At 32.6% G+C, this 24,068-nt stretch overlaps 2 protein-coding genes across 12 annotated transcripts; both read left to right on the forward strand.

Moving 5' to 3' along the window:
* Positions 1–133: 133 nt before the first annotated feature.
* On the forward strand, positions 134–22,824 carry LOC133678228 (uncharacterized). Of its 10 annotated transcripts, XM_062100478.1 has the most exons (8): positions 134–417; positions 530–582; positions 2,245–2,319; positions 2,823–2,940; positions 3,261–3,311; positions 4,087–4,145; positions 4,510–4,587; positions 4,744–5,226. In XM_062100478.1, the coding sequence occupies exons 1-8, from the start codon at positions 316–318 to the stop codon at positions 4,769–4,771; spliced, it is 564 nt and encodes a 187-aa protein (XP_061956462.1). In that variant the 5' UTR covers positions 134–315; the 3' UTR covers positions 4,772–5,226. The 10 variants fall into 10 exon arrangements, with proteins under 10 accessions (XP_061956462.1, XP_061956466.1, XP_061956465.1 ...); XM_062100482.1 differs by lacking the exons at positions 4,510–4,587; positions 4,744–5,226 and adding an exon at positions 22,721–22,824; XM_062100481.1 differs by lacking the exon at positions 4,510–4,587.
* LOC133678394 (putative UPF0481 protein At3g02645) lies at positions 16,088–19,156 on the forward strand. 2 transcript variants are annotated; one of them, XM_062100684.1, is made up of 4 exons: positions 16,088–16,151; positions 16,580–16,726; positions 17,510–17,690; positions 18,368–19,156. In XM_062100684.1, exons 3-4 carry the CDS (start codon positions 17,587–17,589, stop codon positions 18,981–18,983), a joined length of 720 nt encoding a protein of 239 aa, XP_061956668.1. In that variant the 5' UTR covers positions 16,088–16,151; positions 16,580–16,726; positions 17,510–17,586; the 3' UTR covers positions 18,984–19,156. The 2 variants fall into 2 exon arrangements, with proteins under 2 accessions (XP_061956668.1, XP_061956669.1); XM_062100685.1 differs by lacking the exons at positions 16,088–16,151; positions 16,580–16,726 and having other exon boundaries at positions 17,552–17,690; positions 18,433–19,156.
* Positions 22,825–24,068: the final 1,244 nt, after the last annotated feature.

The following is a 24,068-nucleotide window of genomic DNA, read 5'->3' on the forward strand; positions in this document are numbered from 1 at the left end:
TGTTAATTGTAATACTTGTATTTTTGTGGTCAAGGTATTAATATTCAGGTTTTCAGGGGGGCTAGTATAATTTATTCAAACTCAGAGCGTCTTAACTCCAAATGTCCAAATTAAAGGGACTTGAATGACTCATTGCCTTTCATCGAGGGCTGTTTAAGCTGCTTAGCCAGCTTAATGCAAACATTGCTCCTGCCTTCTCTCTTCAGGGATTTTTTTAAAAAAATTTTTGTCTTCAGGGGATTTTAGAATGTTGTTAGAAAGAATAAAAAAGACCAAAAGCATTGAAAAAGCTTAAATTTTTACCAAAAAATACCCATGTGGAAGCTAAATCATCTCTTATCAGGTGATGATGAGGAGAGAGAAGAGAGTTTCTTGGAAGAAGAATCATATGGCCTTTGTTCACTTTCTCCTACGCAGGTTTGTTTTTCTAATTCCACCTCAAATCTTGTATCTTTCTTGATTATAAAGTTTTCATATTTTATTTTTATTTTTTAAAGCCTTTTGGTTATCTGGGTTTTTGTTTGTGTAGAGAATGTATGCATTTGCTGCTTCTTTGGTCGCTGGTTTGGCTCTTATGTTTCTGGTATGTCAGTTTGAAGTTTATCTTTTTGTTTGTTGTTGGATTGTATTGAAGCATAAAATGTGTTCTTTATGCGATGTTAGTGATTGAATTTTAATGTGTTTTTGGAAGTGGTAATATGTAATAAATTTAGCTTTTGAAGAGGAAAAATTAGAAGTAATTAATGGTAGAAATATTCTTGTCTCAAATATTGCAAGGAGCTTATAGATTTTCTTCTTCTGTGTTTATATCCGTGTCTAAGGTTTCAAATTTCTTTTTTTAACTGAATGTCTATAAAACAGTGGAATTGCTTCTGAGGAGTTCATTAAATGTTCAACTTTTACAGTTCAGTCTAAAGTTGGGTTTTGTAATTCATGCTCTACTAATTTGATGTTGTCAGCTCAATCTGTTTAGACTATTCCAATGGTTTTCAAACTTTTATAGGGTAATTCTTTGGCCACTTTATATAGGTGTATTATCTAATACAACTATACAAGGATTACTGTCATCTTGTAGCATGTCTTTTATTGGATTACTTTCCATAATACAAGGAACAGTCCCATAGCAAGCTCGGTTATAAACTTTCTTTTTCCCTATCAGGGCATCTAAGAGGGGCAATTTGTCCGCATATGCAGATCACATTGCTTTTTACATGCTTCCACTACATTTACTGCATTTTGTTAACAGGATGCCACAAGCACCATTTATATAACTCATGTATCAAATCATCACTCCCGGGGGATGATGTTAGTGTACCTTTGGTTGGTGGTTGATATATTGTTAGCTCGGGCATATAAACACTGAGGAGCAGTCCTCTAAACTTGCCTCGAGAAGAATATGGGAATTCCTGTCATGTTGGAGATGTTGGACAATCATCATTTCTGGACTGTCTATAACAGCCTGGAGCCTATGAGCATGGCAGGAATGCATGGATGATAGAATGCATTATTGGAGAAAAAGGGCAACATTGAGAGAAGCTTTGAAAGAAAAAAAAAAGGAAAAGAAATGGAAATTGTTGGCGAGGGGGATCTATATATGGGCCAAACTATCAAAAGAAGATTGCATTTCAAAATCAGCGTCATAGTTTAGAATGCATCTTAGAGGTTAAAAATGATATGTATTTGTACTTTATTGGTGATGAAATTTTTTAGTTTGAGGCTGCGAAGAAATGGGAAGTAAATGAATAGGATATGTATCTGGAGAAAATTTTATCAGGTTCTTCTGCTTGGCTCAGATTGTTAGCATATCTAAGTGCATAAGAGGAGTTGTATTACCAATATCTGTAAATTTTGAACTCCTAAGTTAACCTTCTTCCTTTTCTTTGAGCAAAGAAACTCTATGCATCTTTCATACATTCAAGTCCCATGATTACCACTTGATAGCTGTTCTCTTTCGTTTCCTGCTTAAGTAGACATTCAAGTCCCATTATTACTACTAGATAGCAGTTCCCTTTTGTTTCCTGCTTAAGTAGGTAAGTTTAGATAAGTTGAGGGAAAGTGTGGGATAATAGAACATTGAGAATCTGAGCATGTTGAAGGAATATACTGATTTTGAGTCATAATCTTGTTACAAAACGTACTAGCTTTTGTGATCATTTATTGTGACATTTTGAAAGCTGTATTTCAATGGAAGCATGTGGGCATCTTAAAATTGCTGATAGCTTTACAAAATCTGTTTGTGTTGCGGTCCTTGATTGTGTTTGCCAAGCCCATTAAATTTGCATTATTGTTCACCTTTGGCAATGTGTTGGCAGTTGGAAGGTAGATTGACATTCTTACTCAATTTAGATTACATTTTAATCTTTTATTTTTAATCTCTCTATTTGCTGGTTTGTTCAGGCACAAGTTTATATTCAGTCCCCTTGCCACCCTGATTTGTAATATTTCTTTCATATATGTAAAAACAAAAACACCACTTCTTATTCATCATAGCAAAGGAAAAGCTTCTTTTTTTTCTCCCTCTTTTTATTGTTGCTTGGCATAACTTCATTTAAATTCTTTCTTAATATAAACACTTTGAATAATCTGGCAAAAACTAGTTAATTTGATCACTTTTGATCTGAGGCTTTTTGGCACTCCAAGTTGGACTATGCCAGCCTACTCAGTCGTGTGTTATTGTGTATTTGGAAGTGAGTTTACATAAGTTAGAGAGCTTTATTGATTCCACACAGATAGTATCCCTGAGATCATCTGTAATTCAGATCAACTGAATTGTTGTCCTTCTTGAGGTCTTTTGCATTCTGAATTTGTTTTGTGTATGGCAGCACAGCCTTCCTCATTGGACCTGGGCGACAACTAGGCATGATGTTTGACCCTGCCCGAATTTATGCAACAGCTATATACATCGGGTGCGTTGTTCTGGCTCTCATTTGTGCACTCTTGGTAAGTCAACAGTTTCAATTCATTATTCAAATATAATAGTAGTGCCCCTCAATGATAGAGAAAACTTGGGAAATTAAAGTGCAGTGAATCATGATTGTTTTTATGACCTATAGGGTTACTATCCTTGGTTTGTTTAAATTTTCAATCCCAAACATGAGTATTCTGGATCATGCTCATTTCTTTTCACTTTCTTGCAATTAAAATGAGAATTTCTGTTATCCTTAGTTTATGTACTGCAGCATACAAGATAATGTGCATCTAACCATTTTCACCTCAAGTTATTAAATTTGGTAATAGAATTCCTTTTGTTAACGATTAAGGTTCTTCTTCACTGCTACCTCAAAGAAAATTGCACTTCTCCTAATTATCTGGTATTCTGTCATATTTTCTCCATTTATCCCCTTCGTTTCCTTAGTTGTCATTGCATTCTTTTTTATCTACCATAGAAGAATTTACACCATCTTGGCATTTTGATTCTGAGTTATGGATTCAAATTTAAATAATGTAAACTTTAGGTATAACTTTCTACCATTGTATCTATTTGCGTAGTTAATTGACCAGAAGGCTTTCTGCTTCATTGACAGACTAAATGAAGCTGAGGATTCCTTTTACCTGTGTCTGTGAAAAATTGAGATTCCTTCGAATTTTAACCAAGAGGTTAAACTTGAAACCATTTTCGACTCTGTTCATGCCTCCTGATGGGCTTCCATTCCCTATGCTTTTATCCTTGTGCTGTCTCTCAAAAGAACTTCTCTCACTCTCTCACAAATTCACCAAAATTTCAGAAGAGGTCAAATCATGAAAAGCTTCTAGTTTGAACAGAGCGGTAGACTAAAATGGCCCTGCCATCTCACATCCTGGCCCTTGTGAACTTATAGGGCTAAAGCTTCCCGTCCTTTTATTAGAGAAAAAAAAATGTTCAAGATCAATTTGGAGAACAAGACATCTCCAAATGGGAATAATTAACAAATTTTAAAATATTAGAGAACTGCAATTGTGTTGAATATCTGACAATAAAACACACCTAAGTCTCCTTTCTCATATATATATAATAAAAACTTTCAAATTGTAGCAGTTTTAAATCATTTCTTGCTTATTTCATAATCTTACAAACATGCATTTCTACACTTTCTTTTCATGTTGCAGATCCATAGCAAGATTTTAACAGTGTTTGCCATCATATTCGAGATTTGTGCCCTTATCTGGTAAGTTTGTCTTTCACTTTTGCCCATTTCACCAGTTTTATGGGAAGGCACAAGGACACAAGATTAGAATTGTACAGTGAAGTCTTGCAATATTGTATATAGTACACAATAGTGTTCAGACTATTTGGGATAGAAATTATACAGCACACTCTTTTTTGTTTTTCAGAGACTACAATACATGGTTCCAGCCATGTACTGTTTCTTCTCTAATTTTCCAGACTACAAAATATGTTTTTCAGCCTTTTTTCTTTTGTATCAGGCAACATCTCTACAATAGCTTCTCTGAGTTTAACAATAGGAAGTTCTTTTAGCATTTTACATGCTTTGTTCGCAATACTTATTTGCCCAGTTTGAGTTGTTTCAGGTACAGCTTGCGCTATATTCCTTTCGCTCGGAGAATGGTGTCTAATTTGATGATCCGATTATATAGGAAGATCTATGTGTTGGTTCTCAAGGATTTTTTGTCAATATTTTTAAGAAAATTATATACATCCTAGACCTAGTAAAGAGTAAAGACTGAAAAGTAGCCAATATTTTTTTAGCATGCATTGATTAGACGAGGACCATTCTAACTTTAGTTTTTTGCTCCTCCATGCAGTGATGCAGATAAGGGATTAAAGAGTTGAATTCACAGAGAATATGAGCTTTTTCTAGTCAAAACAGGAAATGCTTTAAGCCTTTAACAACTGAAATGGGCCAAAGTTATTAAAAGCCCTACTCCTTTTAGGCCTGGCAAACAACGTCCCAGTTGAACACTAAACCCTAACGTAAGGTATTATACTTCCCTTCAAGAGGTGTAAATACGAAAATATGGCCAGATAAGGAATCTCGCATGTCTCAAAGATGGGAAAGGCAAAAGGTGTCTCTTATCAGTTTGCAAGCTCATCGGAGGTTAAAAATGATAAGGATGTTTCTCCATATCCATGTCTTAGCCACGTGTGAGATTGACTAATTATTGTACCAAAAACAAAACATCGGTCTTTGTCTGCATTTATATGGACAACGACAACATGCCTACCATAGCCTGCATGCAAATTACAGTCACTGACATGCAAATGAAAGTCCTAGCAAATTACGATAATTTCTTCTTCTTTATAACATGTAAACCAAAAATTATAAAATGTAGGTACACGAGCAAGTAAAACTAATAAAAAATTTCATGCTAATTCAATGTAATTACAGAAGTTCACAACTTTATGTGAGATTAAGTGCAGTTTGATTCTAGAAAATATTGCTAAAAACATCAAAACCATATAACTGTTCATGTATCGTGCCAAAAAAAAAAGCATAAAAAAGCCTTCTTTTACAAGATTTTTTTTCTAGTGAGAACAAAATGAAGTATAATTAATTATAAGGTTAGTTTCGATTATATGTAATTATTAAAGCAAAGGATAATATAAAAAAAAAACGTAAAAAAGCCTTCTTTCACAAGATTTTTTTTCTAGTGAGAACAAAATCAAGTATAATTAATTATAAGGTTAGTTTCGATTATATGTAATTATTAAAGCAAAGGATAATAATACAACTATTTAAAGTGAATCCCATGTTCATAATCTATACAGACAAGAAGGAAAGTAATAGGAAATTAGCGGTGGGGGAAAATAGTTTATGACATGGTGGTGGAAATTAAATAGTGATTTAAAAATTAACGTACCATCCATTCTATAAAATATTAATAAGTATTAAATAAACTATATTTGTGTTTCTTTATTTCTTCTTCAAACTCTTTGTATTGAAGTCGTTTAATAATTTACACAAAAAATTCATTGTTGTTATTAGTTTTAATAGTACAGAATATATATATATATATATATATATATATATATATATATATATATATATAATTCTTTTTTTATCAATTAGATGCTAATATGTATTGGGTTATAATAGTCATCTGAAATTTCCTAGTCACTCCTTTCATAATATGAATCGGAAAACTTATTATAATTAGAAAGCTTATATATTTATTATGGAGGTATCTATTTAAACATAATAAATTAATTTCATAACTTTGATGTGTGGTGTAACATCTTCTCATCATATGGTTCAATTCAATTTTTGAATCACTTTTTTTTATTATGTATAGATCAAGAGAAATTAGTTTCTAGTATCAACCTGTTAATTTTTTTTTCTTATTCTAGAAATATAAAATGAAAGTAACATTTCCAAAAACATGTGATAAATGAATATTATGCTTTTAAAAAGTTATGTTTTGCTTAAAAGATACTACATCCCATAATCAACTACTTTGCTTTTAGTTCAAAGTATGAGATAAGCTTTTATCAATATCAGCATCTAATTATTATACTAAAGCAAAATATCCAATTCTTGAAATGACTGCATATATCATGTATTGTTATATATGATAATACTATATTATTGATATCCTTGTAATCAACTACATTGAAGTTAATGCATATATTTATCAAAGTTATTTATTGTAGTACCCAAGACAAACGAGAAGTCCTTGTATCTATTAATATTATATCATATCAATATTCCTATCATGGCCAGCATGCATATTAAAGGGAGTGACTTGATTTCTTATATAGTCTTCTTGCATATCATAAATAATATGTGATGCAAATAATTACATGTGTTGTTACTTGCCACGTAAATATTAGTACTATACAACAAGTCTTGAAAGCTACTTCAAGAATTCCAACTTAAAATTTAAATAAATTATCTTACCTAAAAATAGATAGATACTATTTGATGATGTTCAATTGTCTCATCATATGGTCCATTAGACTTTAAAAGATAAGATGATGTAATACTCACAAACGAGTTGACCTAGATGAAATGAAATATCAACATCATTTATTCTCATATGCAATGTTTTTGTGGTAATTTGTTCATAAAAATGCATAAAATTCTTCATTAAGATCCTACATAATCTTTTGTAGAATTGCTTTGAATCAACTAATTACCATCAATCTCAATCTAATTGGAGCAAATTTCATATATTTTCTTCTCTTTCTTCTTCAGTGGACTTTATATCATATTTTACAATAACCTCTCTTTAACTAAAATTATATCATGTTTGTTCACAAGTAACTAAAACTAATCAAATATTTTATTTTTTAATTATTTTTTTTCTTAAAATGGATACATAAAGAGAGGGTAGTTTATTATAACAATTGATTGATTTGATGAATATGCTTGTTTGAAATAATTTTTTTTATGATTGTATCTCATGTTGTGTTTGGATTGATATGCTATATTATGTTGATTTCAAATATAAAATGAAAGCACAACTAAACCTTTATATATTAATACTTTTAGGACCATAAATTTTTTTTAGTTAATCTAGATATTATTTAATCAATAAACTATTAATTTATACATTAATTAATAAAAAAATTAATTTATTAAGGTATTTTCTATTTTTTGTTTTAAAAAACGTTGAAATGAATGTTTATATCATGTATTGTTATATATGAACACCATCTAATTTTCAAATTACAAGTTATTTATTGTACCAAAGACAAATTATTAGTCCTTGTCTATATTAATATTGTGTCATATCAATACTCCTAGCATGGCCAGCTTGCAAATTAAATTTAGTGATTTGTTTGTTTATATAGCCTTGCATATCTTGATTTTTTTATAACATGTGGTGCAAATAACATATTCGTCATGTAAATGTTATTAATTACTATATAACAACTCTTGAAAACTACTTCAAGAATTATAGCTTAAAAATTAATTAAATTATCTTACCTCAAATGGACAGATCCTTATAGATGATGATATGGTTCATTAGACTTTAAAAGATAAGATTATATAATATTCACCTAGTTGATGTGAAATATCAATATCATTTATTCTCATATGCAATGTGTTTATTGAAATGTTTTCATAAAAATACATAAAATCTCCATTTAGATCCTTCACAATCTTTTTAGAATTAATTTGAATCAACTAATTACCATCAATCTCAAACTAATTGGAGCAAATTTCTTAGATTTTATTCTTTTTCTTCTTCAATGGACTTTGTATCATATTTTACAATAGCCTCTCATTAACCAAAAAATAAAACTATGTTGCTTCACAGGCAACTAAAACTAATCAAATATTTTGTTTTTGAATTATTTTTTCTTACAAGGTATACATAAAGAGGGGGTAGTTGATAATAACAACCGATTGATTTGATCATGCTTGTTTGAAATAATTTTTTTCTTCTAATTATTTGTTATGTTGTATTTTGATTGAAATGTTACATTGTGTTATTATGGAATATGAAATGAAACTATAGTTAAAAATCTCTAAATTAATATGTTTTAAAGATATTATTTAATTGATAAATTCCTAGCACAAAGAAAAGGAAAAAGGGAAAAAAGAAAGAAAAAAACATTCTTTGTTATCCGGAAAAAATAAAAATAAAAGTTAGAACTAATATTATACAAACAAAAAATAAAAAAAAAATACTTGAACATCAATTTTTAGTTTAACCAAATTGTTCTACAATATCCCATCTCAAACTATGCTTTAAGATATTTTTATCATATAGATATATTAATTTATTTTAGCAATATCTATGAAGCTCATATAATATTAATGTAAATGGTTGGTGAAAAAGATATATAAGTTGGTAATATATTATTGAAGAGTTCAAGTTATACATGAAAGTTAGAGCTAATTATATTTATACAATTGCCACAAACTTATTTATATAATTGTCAAATAACTCTTATTGGAATATTTGTGGATTTTTTTTAAAAATAAATATAAGGATCCTTACAACAAAAATAAATGATTTTTGTAAAAAATAAATAAATTTTAAATTAAAGGCAAAATCACCAAGCTTGTTAATTCAATTCATTTCCACATGTATTCTAAGCAAAAATAAATGGTTTAATCTTTTATTTCAAATATAAAAATTGTAATAGGTTATCAATTGAATTTAAATTTTCTTATGAAATAAATTTAATTATGTATATAATTTAATTCTAAACATGATGGTTTTATTAAAATGACAATTAAAATGTGACATATATATATATATATATATATATATAAGACACACACTCGTTTTATAGCGTAAATGTCTCATTAATTAAAATGATAGGATTAGATTTTTGCTCAAGTGAGCATATATGAGACCTCTCTTGAAAATGTGACATTTTAATGTATTTTTGACCTTTTAGATACGTGCCAAGGGAAACACCAAGAAGAAGTGCATGGCATTTTTTTTTTTCATGCTCTGCTTGGGACATTCCAGAATTTTGGACAAGATCGAAAATGGTGGTCAGTTTCATCCTTTCAATGTCTGATTAAAGTGCTAAATTGGTCACGACGAAAAGAGCTTGTTTTTATACACATGATATAATTGACAGAACCTATATAATATATATGTAGTATGCAATGAAATAATGATACTACAATTGATGGCGGGCTTTACGTAGAGGTAGAGGCCATATTATATAAAACTCTGTTTGCTTTTTTATTTTAAAAGCATTTTTAAAAAATTAATTTTTTTTTTAAATTAATATTTTTATGTATTTTTAGATTATTTTGATGCGTTGATATAAAAAATAATTTTTTAAAAATAAAAATTATTATTTTAATATATTTTCAAATAAAAAACACTTTAACAAATAACAACAACAGCATTATCAATCACCTCTTAATTTTTCATGGTTGGACCATGAGACATCTCTGACCGAAGACGGTAGAACGACGATTCTTCTTGTTTCCCCAACTTGCATGCCCACCATTCCTTCATACAAGCCTGCATAAGTTCCATATTCTAGCAAATCTATCCCCAGATCTTATGTACGTAGTAGGGGTGATTATTTTCGGTTCGGTTCGGTTTTTAACTATAAAAAACAACCAAACTGGTTTTTTTTTGAAAAAAAACCGAACCGAAACCGAGTCAAACCGACCGGTTTCGGTCCAGTCCGGTTCTGTTTTTGATTTCAAAAAACCGAGAAAACCTATATGCTCATATTTCTTCTCGAACTCGCTAGTAAGATGCCTTTTCACAACTATTGTTTTCCCTGCATTGTGCAAATGAATTAAAAGCCAAAAATCAACACCACTGATTTCATCCTAAATCCAAAACTCCGCTATAAATCAAAACCCTAAATTTCCAGGCACTGGAAATCTGGACTTCCATAGAAGTCATTGAAACTGAGCCTTACATTATTCAACACAAAATGCAGAATCATGAAGCAAGCAAGCAAGCAAAGCAATTATATCACTAGATTGTTGCCTCAAATGTAAAGGGGAAACAAATTGAAAAATATCCATCCTACTCACACAAACAAATCTTCTCATGGTTCATTGGAAAGACTACTAACAATAACATTTCGTATGTGGTGTTGGTTGGGGTTTTCATGGCTTACAGGGGATGGTGGTCTCTGCAATCATGTAAGTCACAACATATAGATCCATGTTTGAAGCAACCCTTCTAAGTCTAGGGGGAGGGAGAGGGAGAGGGAGAGGGAGAGGGGGCTGCGGCTAGGGTTACTGGAGAGAAAGAGTGAGATGGAGAGGGAGAGGGGGCTGCAGCTAGGGTTACTGGAGAGAAAGAGTGAGAAGGAGAGGGAGAGGGAGAGAAAGAGGGAGAGGGGGCTGCAGTTCGGTTTTTCGGTTAATTTTTTCTCTGTTTTCTCGGTTTATTCGGTTTTCCGGTTTTTTTGCACACCCTTAGTACGTAGACAACATATTGCAACATTCCAAAAGAGCCAAAAATTAAGTTTTCACCTTCACCGTTCGTGTCTGGACTTACTGTTTGTTGGCCATTTTTTTGCGAGTTTCGTCACGCACTTTATGATCAAGGCAATTATAATAGAGCATGCAGTGAATTTTTACCTGCGAAGTATCGCAAATGGTTACACTACCAGAAAACCGGAGAAAACCAACGGAATTACCGACTGAATTTTTCCGTCGGTAATATATACCAACGGAAATAATTCCGTCTCAAAATCTGTCGGTATATACCGATGGAATAAATCCGTCGGTAATTCTGTTGGTATATACCGACGGTTTCGCCGACGGGATATACAGCTCGTCTGGAAATATGCAACGGCATGATGACGTCAGGCTATTTTACCGACGGACATTACCGAGGGATTCAAACTGAGATAGCCATACAGTGACGTGTCACTGTTGCCGACAGAATCACCGACGGATTATGTCCGTCGGTGATTCCGTCGGAAAAAACCATTATATGCCCACTCGACCGACACTCTCTTCCTCTGTTTCTCCTTCTTCTTCTTTCTCATCCCACCTCTCCCCTCCCAAACTGCAGCCAAACACCCATCCCAAACTCTCCACTATTCTCAACACGAGCACTCAAGTTTCTTATATCTTGTACGTGGTCACAATATCCGTTTCTTGTAGATTTTATCATTTTTTTGTAAGTAAATCTATCCTTTTTAGTTTTAATATTTAATTGTGAATTTTATTATTTTAGCATATGTATTTTGTTAATGTTTGTACTTGTTTAATTGTTATTTGTCAAAGAAACTTGTAGTATGAATGTATAATTTTGTAGTTGTTATAGTTTGTTTTAGATTTTGTCAAATTATATTTGTTTGTAAATTGTTGAAATTTTGTTTGAATTACACCAAATTAAATGTTTTGTGATGAAATAAATAATTAATAGCTTTAGCTTGTTTAACGAGTCTGTTTTAATTATTATCAATTCTATTGTGAAGCTGTGATTTCCGTAAATTTATATATGTATAAATTTGTATGTATGAACGTTGATAGTTGATAATTGATAATTGATAATGAATATTTAACATAGGTGCTGTTTTAGTTTGTTGGATAATGTCAGGGAAAACCAATATTTTTGTTATGTTTTATAGAGGTTCAATAGAAGTCATGGATGATCGTTCATGGATGTATCGGGACTCACCCCAAGGATTGCGGAGGATGGATTATTGTAACGGTGTCCAGGGTTTTATTAATTTCGCAACATCTATTCTGATGAATTTTACTGATGGCGGTATTAGGTGTCCATGCAGAAAGTGTAAAAATTTAAAGTTTCTGCATCAAGATGTTGTAAAAATTTGATGATTTTTTTACCGATGGAATTTTCAGGAGACCTATAATAGCTGGTTGAGGGAGAGATATGGGGACAATCCGTCGACCCATCCAGATTTCGATCCAGATTTGTGGATGGAGGCGGGATCGTCTGGTGGACCCGATAAAAATAGGGTCTACGGGCTCTCCAACACTACAACTGAAAACTTGTGTTCGACTCGTAGTGTCTCAACTGTTGGAAGCTCTCCATCAGTATCGAACACCCAGTCTGAGGAGTTCATTGCGTTGAAACAACAATATTAACAACTCTCGACGAATTATGATGAGCTCCGTCAAATAGTCATGGAGATGAGATCAAAGATGGGTGACGATACTTGTGCAGCTTTTTTTTGGTCGTATGGTCCAGGGAACAACCAGCCTCCTCCTCCTCCTCCGCCTCCTCCTCCAGCTCTGCCGCTATTCTAGTTTAATTTTGTTTTTTAAACACAGTGGGAATTTGTAATGAATATTATTTAACATTACTTTTACATTTTTAATGTTTAATGCATTTTTATTTGTTTATTAAGGTTTTTTACAATTAATAAATTATTTTTTTATATATTTTAAATACCTACCGACGGATATTATCCGTCGGTATTTTACAGAGAGTTGTCGAACAATTACCATCCATGCCATCATTACCGACGGCATCACCGACGGATAATTATCCGTCAGGGATTTAATGCCGACGGAATTACCGACGGATAATATCTGTCGGTATTACACAGAGAGTTGTAACAAAATTACCAGCCATGCCATCATTACCGACGGACTTTCCGTCGGGAATGCCATCGGTAATTACCGTTGAAATTTCAGACGGATTTATTCCGTCGGTAATGTTCCCGTGGGAAACTTTTTTTTGGCGCGCGCGTGTCTGTCTGTAAGACCGTTGGTGGGTGTTTTTTTTATTTGCGACAGACTTAGCGACGAAAATGGGATTTACCGACGACTGTTATACCGACGGACGTGTTTCGTCGATGAGTCCGTCGATATTGTTTTCACCGACGGATTGCATTGCTGTCACCGACGGAATGAGTCCGTCGGTAAAATTGGATAATGTTGTAGTGTTAAGAGGTGAATCCAGGTAAAACATAAGGCAATTTGCCGAAATCTCGAAACAAGTTAAGAAGAAAGGAAAACTAAAACATAACATATATGATGCAAGGATGATGAACTACATGCTCCTCAGATATGGATGATTATCAATAATTTTCCATGCAAAACCTTATTTGTGGGATATATGATACATATAAGTATGGAATTAGTAATTTCCAGGAATCAAAGGAAACGTTAAATTAAAACCTCCTGACCGTCCTTAATTTACTCGAGCGCCACCAATGATGGCTCCAATTTGCTGGTAGCAAATAAGCCTCGCTGGCTCGATCAATCCATGTGTAGTTTGACGATACCCTTACCTCAACAATATTAGATCCTGCAATGTATTCGCAAATTCTAGTTTAAATAATTGATATATTTTTCATTCAGATTTTAATTAGCTTCTGTGGATATATAATCTAACACATGATCAAAGTCTAAGCAGAAAATTTTCTTCATAAAAATTATAGAGAATTATATATGTAAGCACTTCAATCAGATAGTGAATATTAAAGGCATAACATCATCAAGAAACTTAGAGAATAATCAAGGCAAGGTTACCATTCATAACAATCTCTGGGAAATCGTCACTTTCTGATGAATCCAATGAATATGAGATGAAAAACAAGAGGCGATGACTGAATTTCGGAATCTCCTTACTTTGTAGCATATAATTTTTGTGCCATGGTCTATCAATTGAAGAAAAAAAATTATAATTAAGATTAACTCACAACCAATTGTACAAGGCTAAATATACTTCACAAAACATTTTACACGTAATTTGTTTTTATGTTTTAAAAATATTTTTTAAAAAAGTTAATTTTTTTATATGCTAATATCAAAAAATAAATTTTAAAAAATATTAATTCAATATATTTTTAATAAAAAAAACCTAAGTACCAAATATACTCTTACTCGGCAACCTTGGAGCTGCGAATAATGTTACGGTTCTCATTACCATAGAAAGTCCCGAACGAGCGACATGTGGCTGCAAACCACACATGACACAACCATATTCGCGAAACAGATGAAAACAAACTATACATATTTCACTAATTAATCACACTTGGGAGCAGGGCAAGAGGAATGAATGAAGATGATAATTAAGTAGTTGATTTAAAAACTACTAAGAGAAATTAAGAGAGTGGCAGGGAGTACCGGGAAAGAATGGCTTGCGCGTGAGAAATGTTCAAAAATATCTATGAAAAAGAAGAATTGTCACACCTTCAAAGATTTTTTTTTTAATGAATTAACTAGCTTATCAGAATTTTTTAATGAATTAACTAGCTTATAAGTTTCTCATGTGATATTAATAATTTCGTAGAGTTGGATTGGAATATTTACAAGCAAGGTAGAGTAATAATGGATAACTTCAAATATTAAGATGAATTTTGATGAATTAGACTGGTAGAGACAAATAGAATGCTGACATAGCCGCATTTAAGAAATAAGAAACAAGGATAAAAAAAGAAACAATTTTTAGAAGATGGAATCACATAGTAACCTTACTAAATTATTTGACTTTCAGCTGGGTGAATGGAATAGACATATTAATATTTTATAATAATATTTTATTTTTTTATTATTTTAAAAATAAGTTTAAAATTTTACATGTTTTTATTAATGTACATTATCTTCATTATATTTTATTATATATAAATATATATTAGTTTCTTTATTCACAGTTATATTTTTTACTCGTTGTCAAAAAAATACATAAATAACACCTACATATTAATTTATTTACATTAAAAAAAAAATTATTTAACCTGCAGCTAGGTGAATCGAATAGACTTTTTTTTTTGCATTTATTAGCATATGTGGTTCTTATTTTATTTAATTAAATCTTTTAATTTATAATTAAGATTAAATTATGACAATGAAACACTAGTGAAATAAGTGTGTTTGAGATTGTGGTAGCGGTGGTGGTTCAATGTGCTTTTCTCTTAGAATTACATTAAAATAACGTTTTTCTATTTTTAAAAAATTATTTTTGACATCAGCACATCAAAACGATCTGAAAACATAAAAAAAATTATTTTATGTCAAAGAACCATCTTAACCCAAATAGCTTAAGCTGTTAGATGAGGTCCCAAGATATTATTTTTATTATTCTCTAGCACACTCCATTAAGTGAAAACCTTTTGGACTTGAAACTTGCACAGATACACACTACCTTATACTTAATTTTTATCAAATAAATAGGGGTGATGAGATTCGAACTCGTGACCGCTTGGTCATTAAAACTCTAATACCATGTCAAAGAACCAATTTAATCCTAAAGTTTAAGGTGTTAGGTAAGGTCCCAGGAATATGATTTATATTATTCTCTAACACATCCCCTCCAGTGAAAGCTCTTTGGGCTTGAAACTTGCACATGCCCACATTACCTTGTGTTTAATTTATATAAAATAAATAAAAATTATGAGATTCGAACTCGTGACCGCTTGTTCATCAAGACTCTGATACCATGTCAAAAAACTATCTCATCCTAATAGATTAAGCTGTTAAATGAGATCTCAAGATATGAATTATATTATTCTCTAATATTTTAAATAATTTTTTTTTAAATTTTAAAAAACATAATTTATACCGCATTCTCAAAGAAACCCGTAGCCTTAGTAATCTGATTAATTAAGCAGAGGCTACATTAAAAAAAAAATAAAATTTACCATCTCGGTAAGGTGTTGTTGGAGCACGTTTGTACACGTAGATCTAGACACTCGAATAAAAACAAACCACGTGTTTGGTTACAGGTAGCTAGCAGCGGCATTATATATACGCGGGAAGCAACGGCTTATGGAAAAAGCATTATAGAAAGACCTCCGGTGTTTATTTCTCCTTCTCTGTCTTCTTCACCTTGAGACCTCCAAGGTTTATTTCTCCTCCCTATCTTCTTCACCTTCTAAGATTTCTCCATTCAATATGTTACAATCTATTTGATGTCAATTCAAGTCTTAATTCTCTTAGCTGAATCACCCATTTATGGCCAAATATTCCGTCTCTTCCATTGTTTATATACCGTGAATAGAAGCTCATTACCTATGCTGAAAAAAGAACAAGAACAATTTCCGAGTTGCAGCATGCTCAATATTAAACTCCAGATGACCTGGCCGGTTCGGAATTAAGTATAATGACATCATAACCATACAAATAAAATTACCCAGTATTCAAATCACTGCGTTTGATTGCAAAACCATGGATTCTTCATCCAATAATGAATCTTTTGCTCTATTTTCTGTTCGGTATTTCCTTTTGTTTTCTACATGCATGGATATTCCTTGATTAAGCCATATATGCAGAGGTTCCTGTGGAGAGCTCTTAATTCCGGACAGAGAGCCTGCTCTTGTGCTATTCGCCTGGGAAAATAACGATCTTCCTTTCCGCAGTTGGGGATTAGAAGAGTCGCCCGGATAGCTCTACCTCCATTTTCGGTTGTGCCTTCAAAGGTTCGGTCCTGTCACTAAAATCATTTAATATGTTAGTCTTCCTGGTTTGTGTGATATCGACCCCTCAAATTTTTTTCTTACTAAGATTATTTTTACTCTGGAGTATACAGGCGGCAATGAAATGGTCTAGTTTTTTGAATTTTTTCTTTAATGTCAATAATACAATTTATTACATGTAGAAAGATTGAGAGTTACTATATATTTGTCTGCATATAAATCACAAATGTTGTAGTTTAAGATTAAAAGTTGAATTATCTTTAAGTTATAAGAAATTGACATTAAACCACGATATTGCACTAGAGTAAACAAACAAGTCAAGAAAACCAAATGAGAGACAAATAAATGGGTCCCAAATAACAAAGGCATCCGGGTAAAAGAGCATCAAACAAAATTAGAAGTAATTCCTAGCAATAACAAGGACATAATTGATCGAAATAGAAAACTTGGGAGACTATGCATTTAATTATCCAATATCGAGGGAATCATCTCCTTAGCTACTTTGCTCTGACAATCCTATTAAATATTTTCAGTATGTTAGTTCTTGATTAAAAATTCTAACACATTTCACAAACAAAAACAGAAACCCTGTACATATTTCACAAAATAAAAATTACAACATATTGTGATGGCTTCTGAATGCCTGGAATTCTGATTGAGAACAAAATTAATTTTGTTGCTATTTCTATCGTGGAGTTCAAATACTTAAAAATAGATTATAGGTTTTTTGTGTTTCTTAAATCGATTTCCTTGTGTAATGACAGACTTTTATTGTCATTTGAGCAGTGAAATTAGACAGATGGGTCACCGAGGTTCAGCAAGCACTTCCAATAATATTGAAAATCTTTGCAAAGTGCTTTTGCATGAAGTTCCAGATAGAACGGAAACTACCTTGGGAAAAGCGATATGTATCTACAATGTTCCGGCAAACATTCCTCAATCAAAACGAGATGCCTATACCCCTCAGGTAATTTGTATAGGCCCAATTCACCACAAGAATGAAAATGAACTGAAACGAAGATATGTAAACCAATTCTTTAACAGACTGCGTGGGGGAAAATGGGAACAATTTCAGGAGGAACTTGCGAACACCGTTAAAAACTGTGTAGATGAAATCAGCAATTATTATGAAGATGGTTCATTAGAGCTTTTCAAGGATCCAAAAAAAAAAACAGAGCTTTTGAAGATGATTGTATGGGATGCTGCATTCATCTTAGAGCTCTTCTTGAAGACTGAAGAATATAAGAAATATAAAAAATCACCTGAAAAAACTTCTCAAGATGACGACAGATATAAGTACGATTATATAATAGGTAAACCCTGGCTGACAGCTGCTATTCAACGGGACCTGATATTGCTCGAAAACCAGCTGCCGTTCTTTATTCTTGATGACTTATATAAAATTGCCGCCAAATACATTAAACCCGATTGCTCTTGTTCCCAATGTATTCGGTTCCATAAACCCAGTTGTGATTGTTTCCGATGTAATCAGGACCCTAAACCCAATTGCTCTTGTTTCCAATGTATGGGGTTCCATAAACCCGATTGCATTTGTTTCCTGGAACTTTCTTGCAAGTACTTTGAGAAGTACAACAAGAAAAAAACCAATCCTCTGAGAATATTACATTTCACTGATTTGGTTAGGTTTTTCTTGTCCTCCAAACACCCAACGGCAATATCTAAGGGCACAATCATCTATTGTGATACAGCAACTAGGCTGGAAGAAGCAGGGGTGAAGTTCAAACAATTGGAAGATGAATGCTTACTTAACATAAAAGCATGGAATGGAGACTCGGGAGGTAATTCTATCAAGAAAGGTGAGTTACATGTTCCAACCATTGAGATTAACGATCGTACTGAATGTCTGTTACGAAACCTTATGGCGCTGGAGCAATGTCATTTTCCCAAGGAGGCGTACATCTGCCAGTATGTTAAATTCTTGGATTTGCTTGTGGATACTGCCGAAGATGCAGACTTGCTGATTAAAAGTAAAATTATTAGTAATAGCCTTGGAAAAGGTGCTGCTGTGGCTGAGCTGATTAACGAACTTTGCAGAGGAATCGTAGAAGTTTCTTCATGTAAGAACAATTATTCCCTTCTCGCTGAAAAGTTACACGAATACTCTAAGAGCAATTATAACAAGAGCAAAGCCTTCCTCAGAAGACAGTATTTCAAGAATGTTTGGATCGGCACCGGAACTGTTGTTGGATTGATCTTCCTGTTCATCACTTTGCAAGACTTTGTTCGATCTTTTCTTTAGTACTCAATGTTGATTGCTTCAGTGTGTGTAGAATTCCTTTTTTCCTTTTCTGTAGCTAATAGATTTTACTTCAGTTGTTTGAATGTAAAAATAAAAGAATAATCATTAGTATTGTACTTTGTTGTAATCAACTTTAAGGAATATTATCTAGTGTGTCTATGTATTTTTGTATCTATCTATCCATCTACTATTAATTGCTTATGTTGTAAGATTCCTATATATATGGCGTTTGAGATCCACCTAGATGGAAAGCCAACAGGGACGATCAGCATACGAGCACCAGCCGAGCATCCTATAACACTATCCGAAGCGTGTGAATCCTGCGCCATCGGATATGAGGATCCTTGTCGGTGGATTCTCAAGAAGTAACATTTTTCGTTGTCAGACAAGACCTTGCCAACTCCAAACAACCATGAAACAAATAATACAAACATTAAACGTTAATACACGCCCATGATTTGATATAAAGCCATCGTATCACCATGGCCCCCAAGAACCAGCAAGCGGCCAAAAAACATCAAGCTCTTTTAATTCTGAATTCACAATGGTTAAATGGAAGCCTGGATTATAGCACGTCATATCCATGCTAAATTATTACTAATTTTTTTTATTTTTTTACATGTACAAGACTAATATAGAGATTGCGTTCGGAATGATCAAGAAGCTAGTAAAACTGAGTAGACTATCCATCTTTTATGTCATGAACTAGATGAAAATTTGCACAGATTCAATGCTAGTAAACATCGGCTCGTAGGATGTTTTTAACACTTCACTCAATAAAAAAAGAATGTTAACTTGTCAAAAGCCTCATAACCTTTCGATCGAACCTAGCTGAGATTTTGTTGGTACATTATCTGAATCGAACATGAAATGATTAAATCAGGAAAAAAACAATATGTCGAGACTAAATTGAAACAAATAACAGAAAACATGGAGTGTGCTTGCAACAAGTTGAATGATTTTTCTTTTTTATTGGGTAAAATTTAGGTGATTATAGATGACAATCATGACATGGAGCTTCTTCTTTTTTTCTTTCGAGGTATGACCATCAGGCCAGAAGAGAATTTTTATGGAAGATACGACTATAATATGAGAAATCTTGGCATATCCTTGTTGTTTCCAGAGATCGAGGGTTATGGGTTAAGATATCAGAGTTTGAATTTGAGTAGGATTATTATAGTTAATAGTGACTCAGTTGATGAATCCAAGAGATTAATATTGGCATTATAATTTTAAGAGGTGTAACTCAACTGGTTGGATTCTAAATTTGTTTTTTAAAGGTTACTAGTTCAAGTCTCATAAATCTCAGGTTCACTGGAGACTTACATGGTCGATAACTTTAAGACCTGTAAAATTAGTCGAAGTGCACGCAAGTTAACTTGAACACTCATGTTAATAAAAAAACAAAATAGCCTAAGTATCAAGCCTTCAAGAAAGCTTTCAAACAAGAAAAGAACACACAACTACCAGGTTTTATCACCAAGTTTTATCCCAAGTTAGATAAAATTCAAGAAGGATTAAACAAGAAAAAACACATCAATTCAAGAAATAAAGGAAGCGATCAAGCGAAGAGACATTTCTCAAAGGCCTAAGGCTTTTTGGCACCGTCAAACGCAAATATTAATTTTTCCCTCAAGATTTCACATGCACATATATATACAAGCGCAAAAGCACACCTTTCTCTGTAATTTTTTTTTTTACCTTGTCTGCTAGGTTCTTATGAGTGTTAACTAGTAGGAGAAGGGGAGTGTTTATGAGAGTGCCCACAGGTCGTTTAGGTTTTCCATTTTATATATTTTTAAGGAATGAAAGAGGAGCTGGCCTGAATTTGGGCTTCTTGTGAGACCCAGATCGCTTGTGCCTGGGCTGTTTAGTCAGGGGATTACGATTACACCATGGGAAATCTTGGCGTAGCCTTGTTGTTTCCGGAGATAGAGGGATATGAAAATCAGAGTTATTGTTGTGGTTCATAGTGATCCAGTTGACCAGTCTTTTCCTTGTTGTTAATTAAGGATGAATATTTTTAATTCAATTTGGTTTTTATAAAAAAAATAAAAACTTGTTAAAACTAACTGGTTTCAGTTCGGTTCAGTTATTTTAGAATAAAAACATATTTAAATTGATCAGTTCCAGTTCGGTTCAATTATTTTATATTAAAAACCAAAAACTATATTTTTTGGGTTATTTTTGTAATTTTTAATGGGTTTGGTTTCGGTTTGGCTCGGTTGCTTTCGGTTTGGGTTCGGTTCGGTTTTTTCTTTTTCAAGCTTATAAAACCGAAACCGAACCGGTTGGTTTTTTAAAAATTCTAATCGGTTTAATCAGTTTTTTTCATGATTTGATTTTTCAGGTTATTTTTTTTATTTTCTTGATTTAATTGATTTTTTGATTTTTTTACTCATTCAACCTACAGATGAATTAGGTGATGGGCTTCACGTGTCCTGAACACTCTATTTGGGCTCTCTAATGAAAATGCAGGAGAAAAAGGAAAGGAAAGCTGCAGGGTGCAAGCCCAACATGTTATGTTAGAAAACAGAAGTGCTGTTGTGAGAATTCTATGGTTAGTGCTATTGTGATGGCAAACAACAGAATTTCGTGGTTGTTTCTCTTTGCGAACTGATCTAAAAGCAAGGACAAGGTAGAAGTTGAGGCGCATAAAACTTTGGCTGCAGGAGTGGAAATCTGTGTTCATCACAACGATGGAGATTCTTTGTGGCTGGACATGTTGGTAACAAGTAGCTAGAAAAGAAAGGGACAGAGACCGAACTCACTAGGTTCTAGAGAAAGGATTTCTAAGCCAAACGAACGTTTCTGTTGCCACCCACTGGCCTTACATTCTACACAAGTTATACCACTCAACAATACGGTAAAATAGATTAGGGATGGCTTCAGCATTCCTAGCATAACCAACAACACTTTTTTCTAACCACCGTAAATTCTCCGCCTTGGCATCAAACTGAGGGATAGATCAGTTTTTGCACTGTTCATATGATGTGAGTTGGCGTTTGTTTGGTGAATACAATGAAATTCTTCATGCTAATCAGGAGAGTTGTATCGTATGAACAGATGATCTGGTTTGTTTTCTTAGGAGAGTGATAAGCTGAGAGATTCTTGAAGCCTTGGCTGACAGCAGTTTTCTTGTTTTTTCATCTATGAGTTGGTTCTCGAGGATTTTTTCACTTGACCTCAGAGTTTGCCAATTCTGATTGTTGAAGCAAGCGGAGAAGACATAACAAGAATCTTATACCTTTATTTTCGGTTATGTTAAATGCCTTGATATACGTCTTTAGATTCTACTTTTGAATTTTATATATCAAATTAGTAGAAATGATTTACTCACAGCTGTATTATAAATACTAGACTCTGTACACAAGAAAAAAAATAAGAAAACCAATCTACCTCATCTGTGTATGTTAAATTCTACAAATTGACAGCATAACATAAGCTGTAGGTTTTTCAACTTAATATATATATATAAAGACCAACTGTTTCCTGATAATTTCAACTTGAAATCATTTGCTCCTAGTGATCCATTTCATTTAGAATAAGCTTTTATCTTTTTTTATCTTTTTTTTTTTTATTAAATCTTATAGGAGATAGACAAGAGAACTAAGAAAATTATATACATCCTAGACCTAGTAAAGAGTAATAAAGACTGAAAAGCAGCCAATATTTTTGTAGCATGCATTGATTAGACGAGGACCATTCTAACTTTAGGTTTTTGGTCCTCCATGCAGTGATGCAGATAAGGGATTCAAGAGTTGAATTCACAGAGAATATGAGCTTTTTCTAGTCAAAACAGGAAATGCTTTAACAACTGAAATGGGTCAAAATTATTGAACACTAAACCCTAACGTAAGGTATTATACTTCCCTCCAAGAGGTATAAATACGAAATATGAACAAGGAATCTCGCATGTCTCCAAGATGGGAATGACAAAAGGTGTCTCTTATCAGTTTGCTAGCTCATTAGAGGTTAAAAACGATAAAGACATTTTTCCACATCCACGTTTTAGCCACTTGTGAAATCATTAATGGCAGATACCTATAAACTGATTGACTAATGATGGATACCGACCACATGATCTGCATTGGACACCTTAATGATAGATACCAACCACTTGATAGACTGTCTTCAATGCTATTAAATCTTTCTGTTCAAGTAGACAATGGTGTCCTCAGTACTAGCAACTACCTATTCACTTATTGTACCAAAGACGAAACATAAGTCTTTCTCTGCATTCATAAGGACCACGACAATATTCCAAACATAGCCTGCAGGCAAATTAAAGCCACTGACATGCAAATGAAACTCCTAGCAAATTACGATAATTTCTTCTTCTTCTTCTTCTTCTTCTTCTTCTTCTTCTTTATAATATGTAAGCAAAATATTATAAACTGTAGGTCCACAAGCAACTAAAACTAATCAAATATTTCATGATTAATTCAATGTAATTATAAAAGTTCACAAATTTATGTGAGATCAAGTGCAGTTTGATGCTAGAAAATATTGCTAAAAACATCAAAATCATATAACTGTTCATGTATCATACCAAAAAAAAAAACATAAAAAACCTTCTTTCGCAAGATTTTTTTTCTAGTGAGAACAAAATGAACTATAATTAATTATAAGGTTAGTTTCGATTATAGGTAATTATTAAAGTAAAGGATAATACAACTATTTAAAGTGAATCCCATGTTCATGGTCTATTATACAGACAAGAAGAAAAGTAATAGGAAATTAGCGGTGGTGGAAAATAGTTTATGAAATGGTGGAGGAAAATAGTAATTTAAAAATCAACGTACCACCCATTCTATAAAATATTAAAAGTATTGAATAAATTATATTTGTGTGTCTTTATTTCTCCTTCAAACTTTGTACTGAAGCCGTTTAATAATTTACACAAAAGATTCATTGTTGTTATTGGTTTTTATAGTAAAGAATATATTTAATTCTTTTTTATCAATTAGATACTAATGTGCATTGGGTTATAATAGTCATCTCTAACTCCCTAGTTACTCCTTTCATAATTTAAACCGGAAAACTTATTATAAGAAAGCTTATATGTTTACTATGGAGGTATCC

The sequence above is a fragment of the Populus nigra genome, chromosome 18, assembly GCF_951802175.1.
Source record: "Populus nigra chromosome 18, ddPopNigr1.1, whole genome shotgun sequence".
Classification (NCBI taxonomy): domain Eukaryota; kingdom Viridiplantae; phylum Streptophyta; class Magnoliopsida; order Malpighiales; family Salicaceae; genus Populus; species Populus nigra.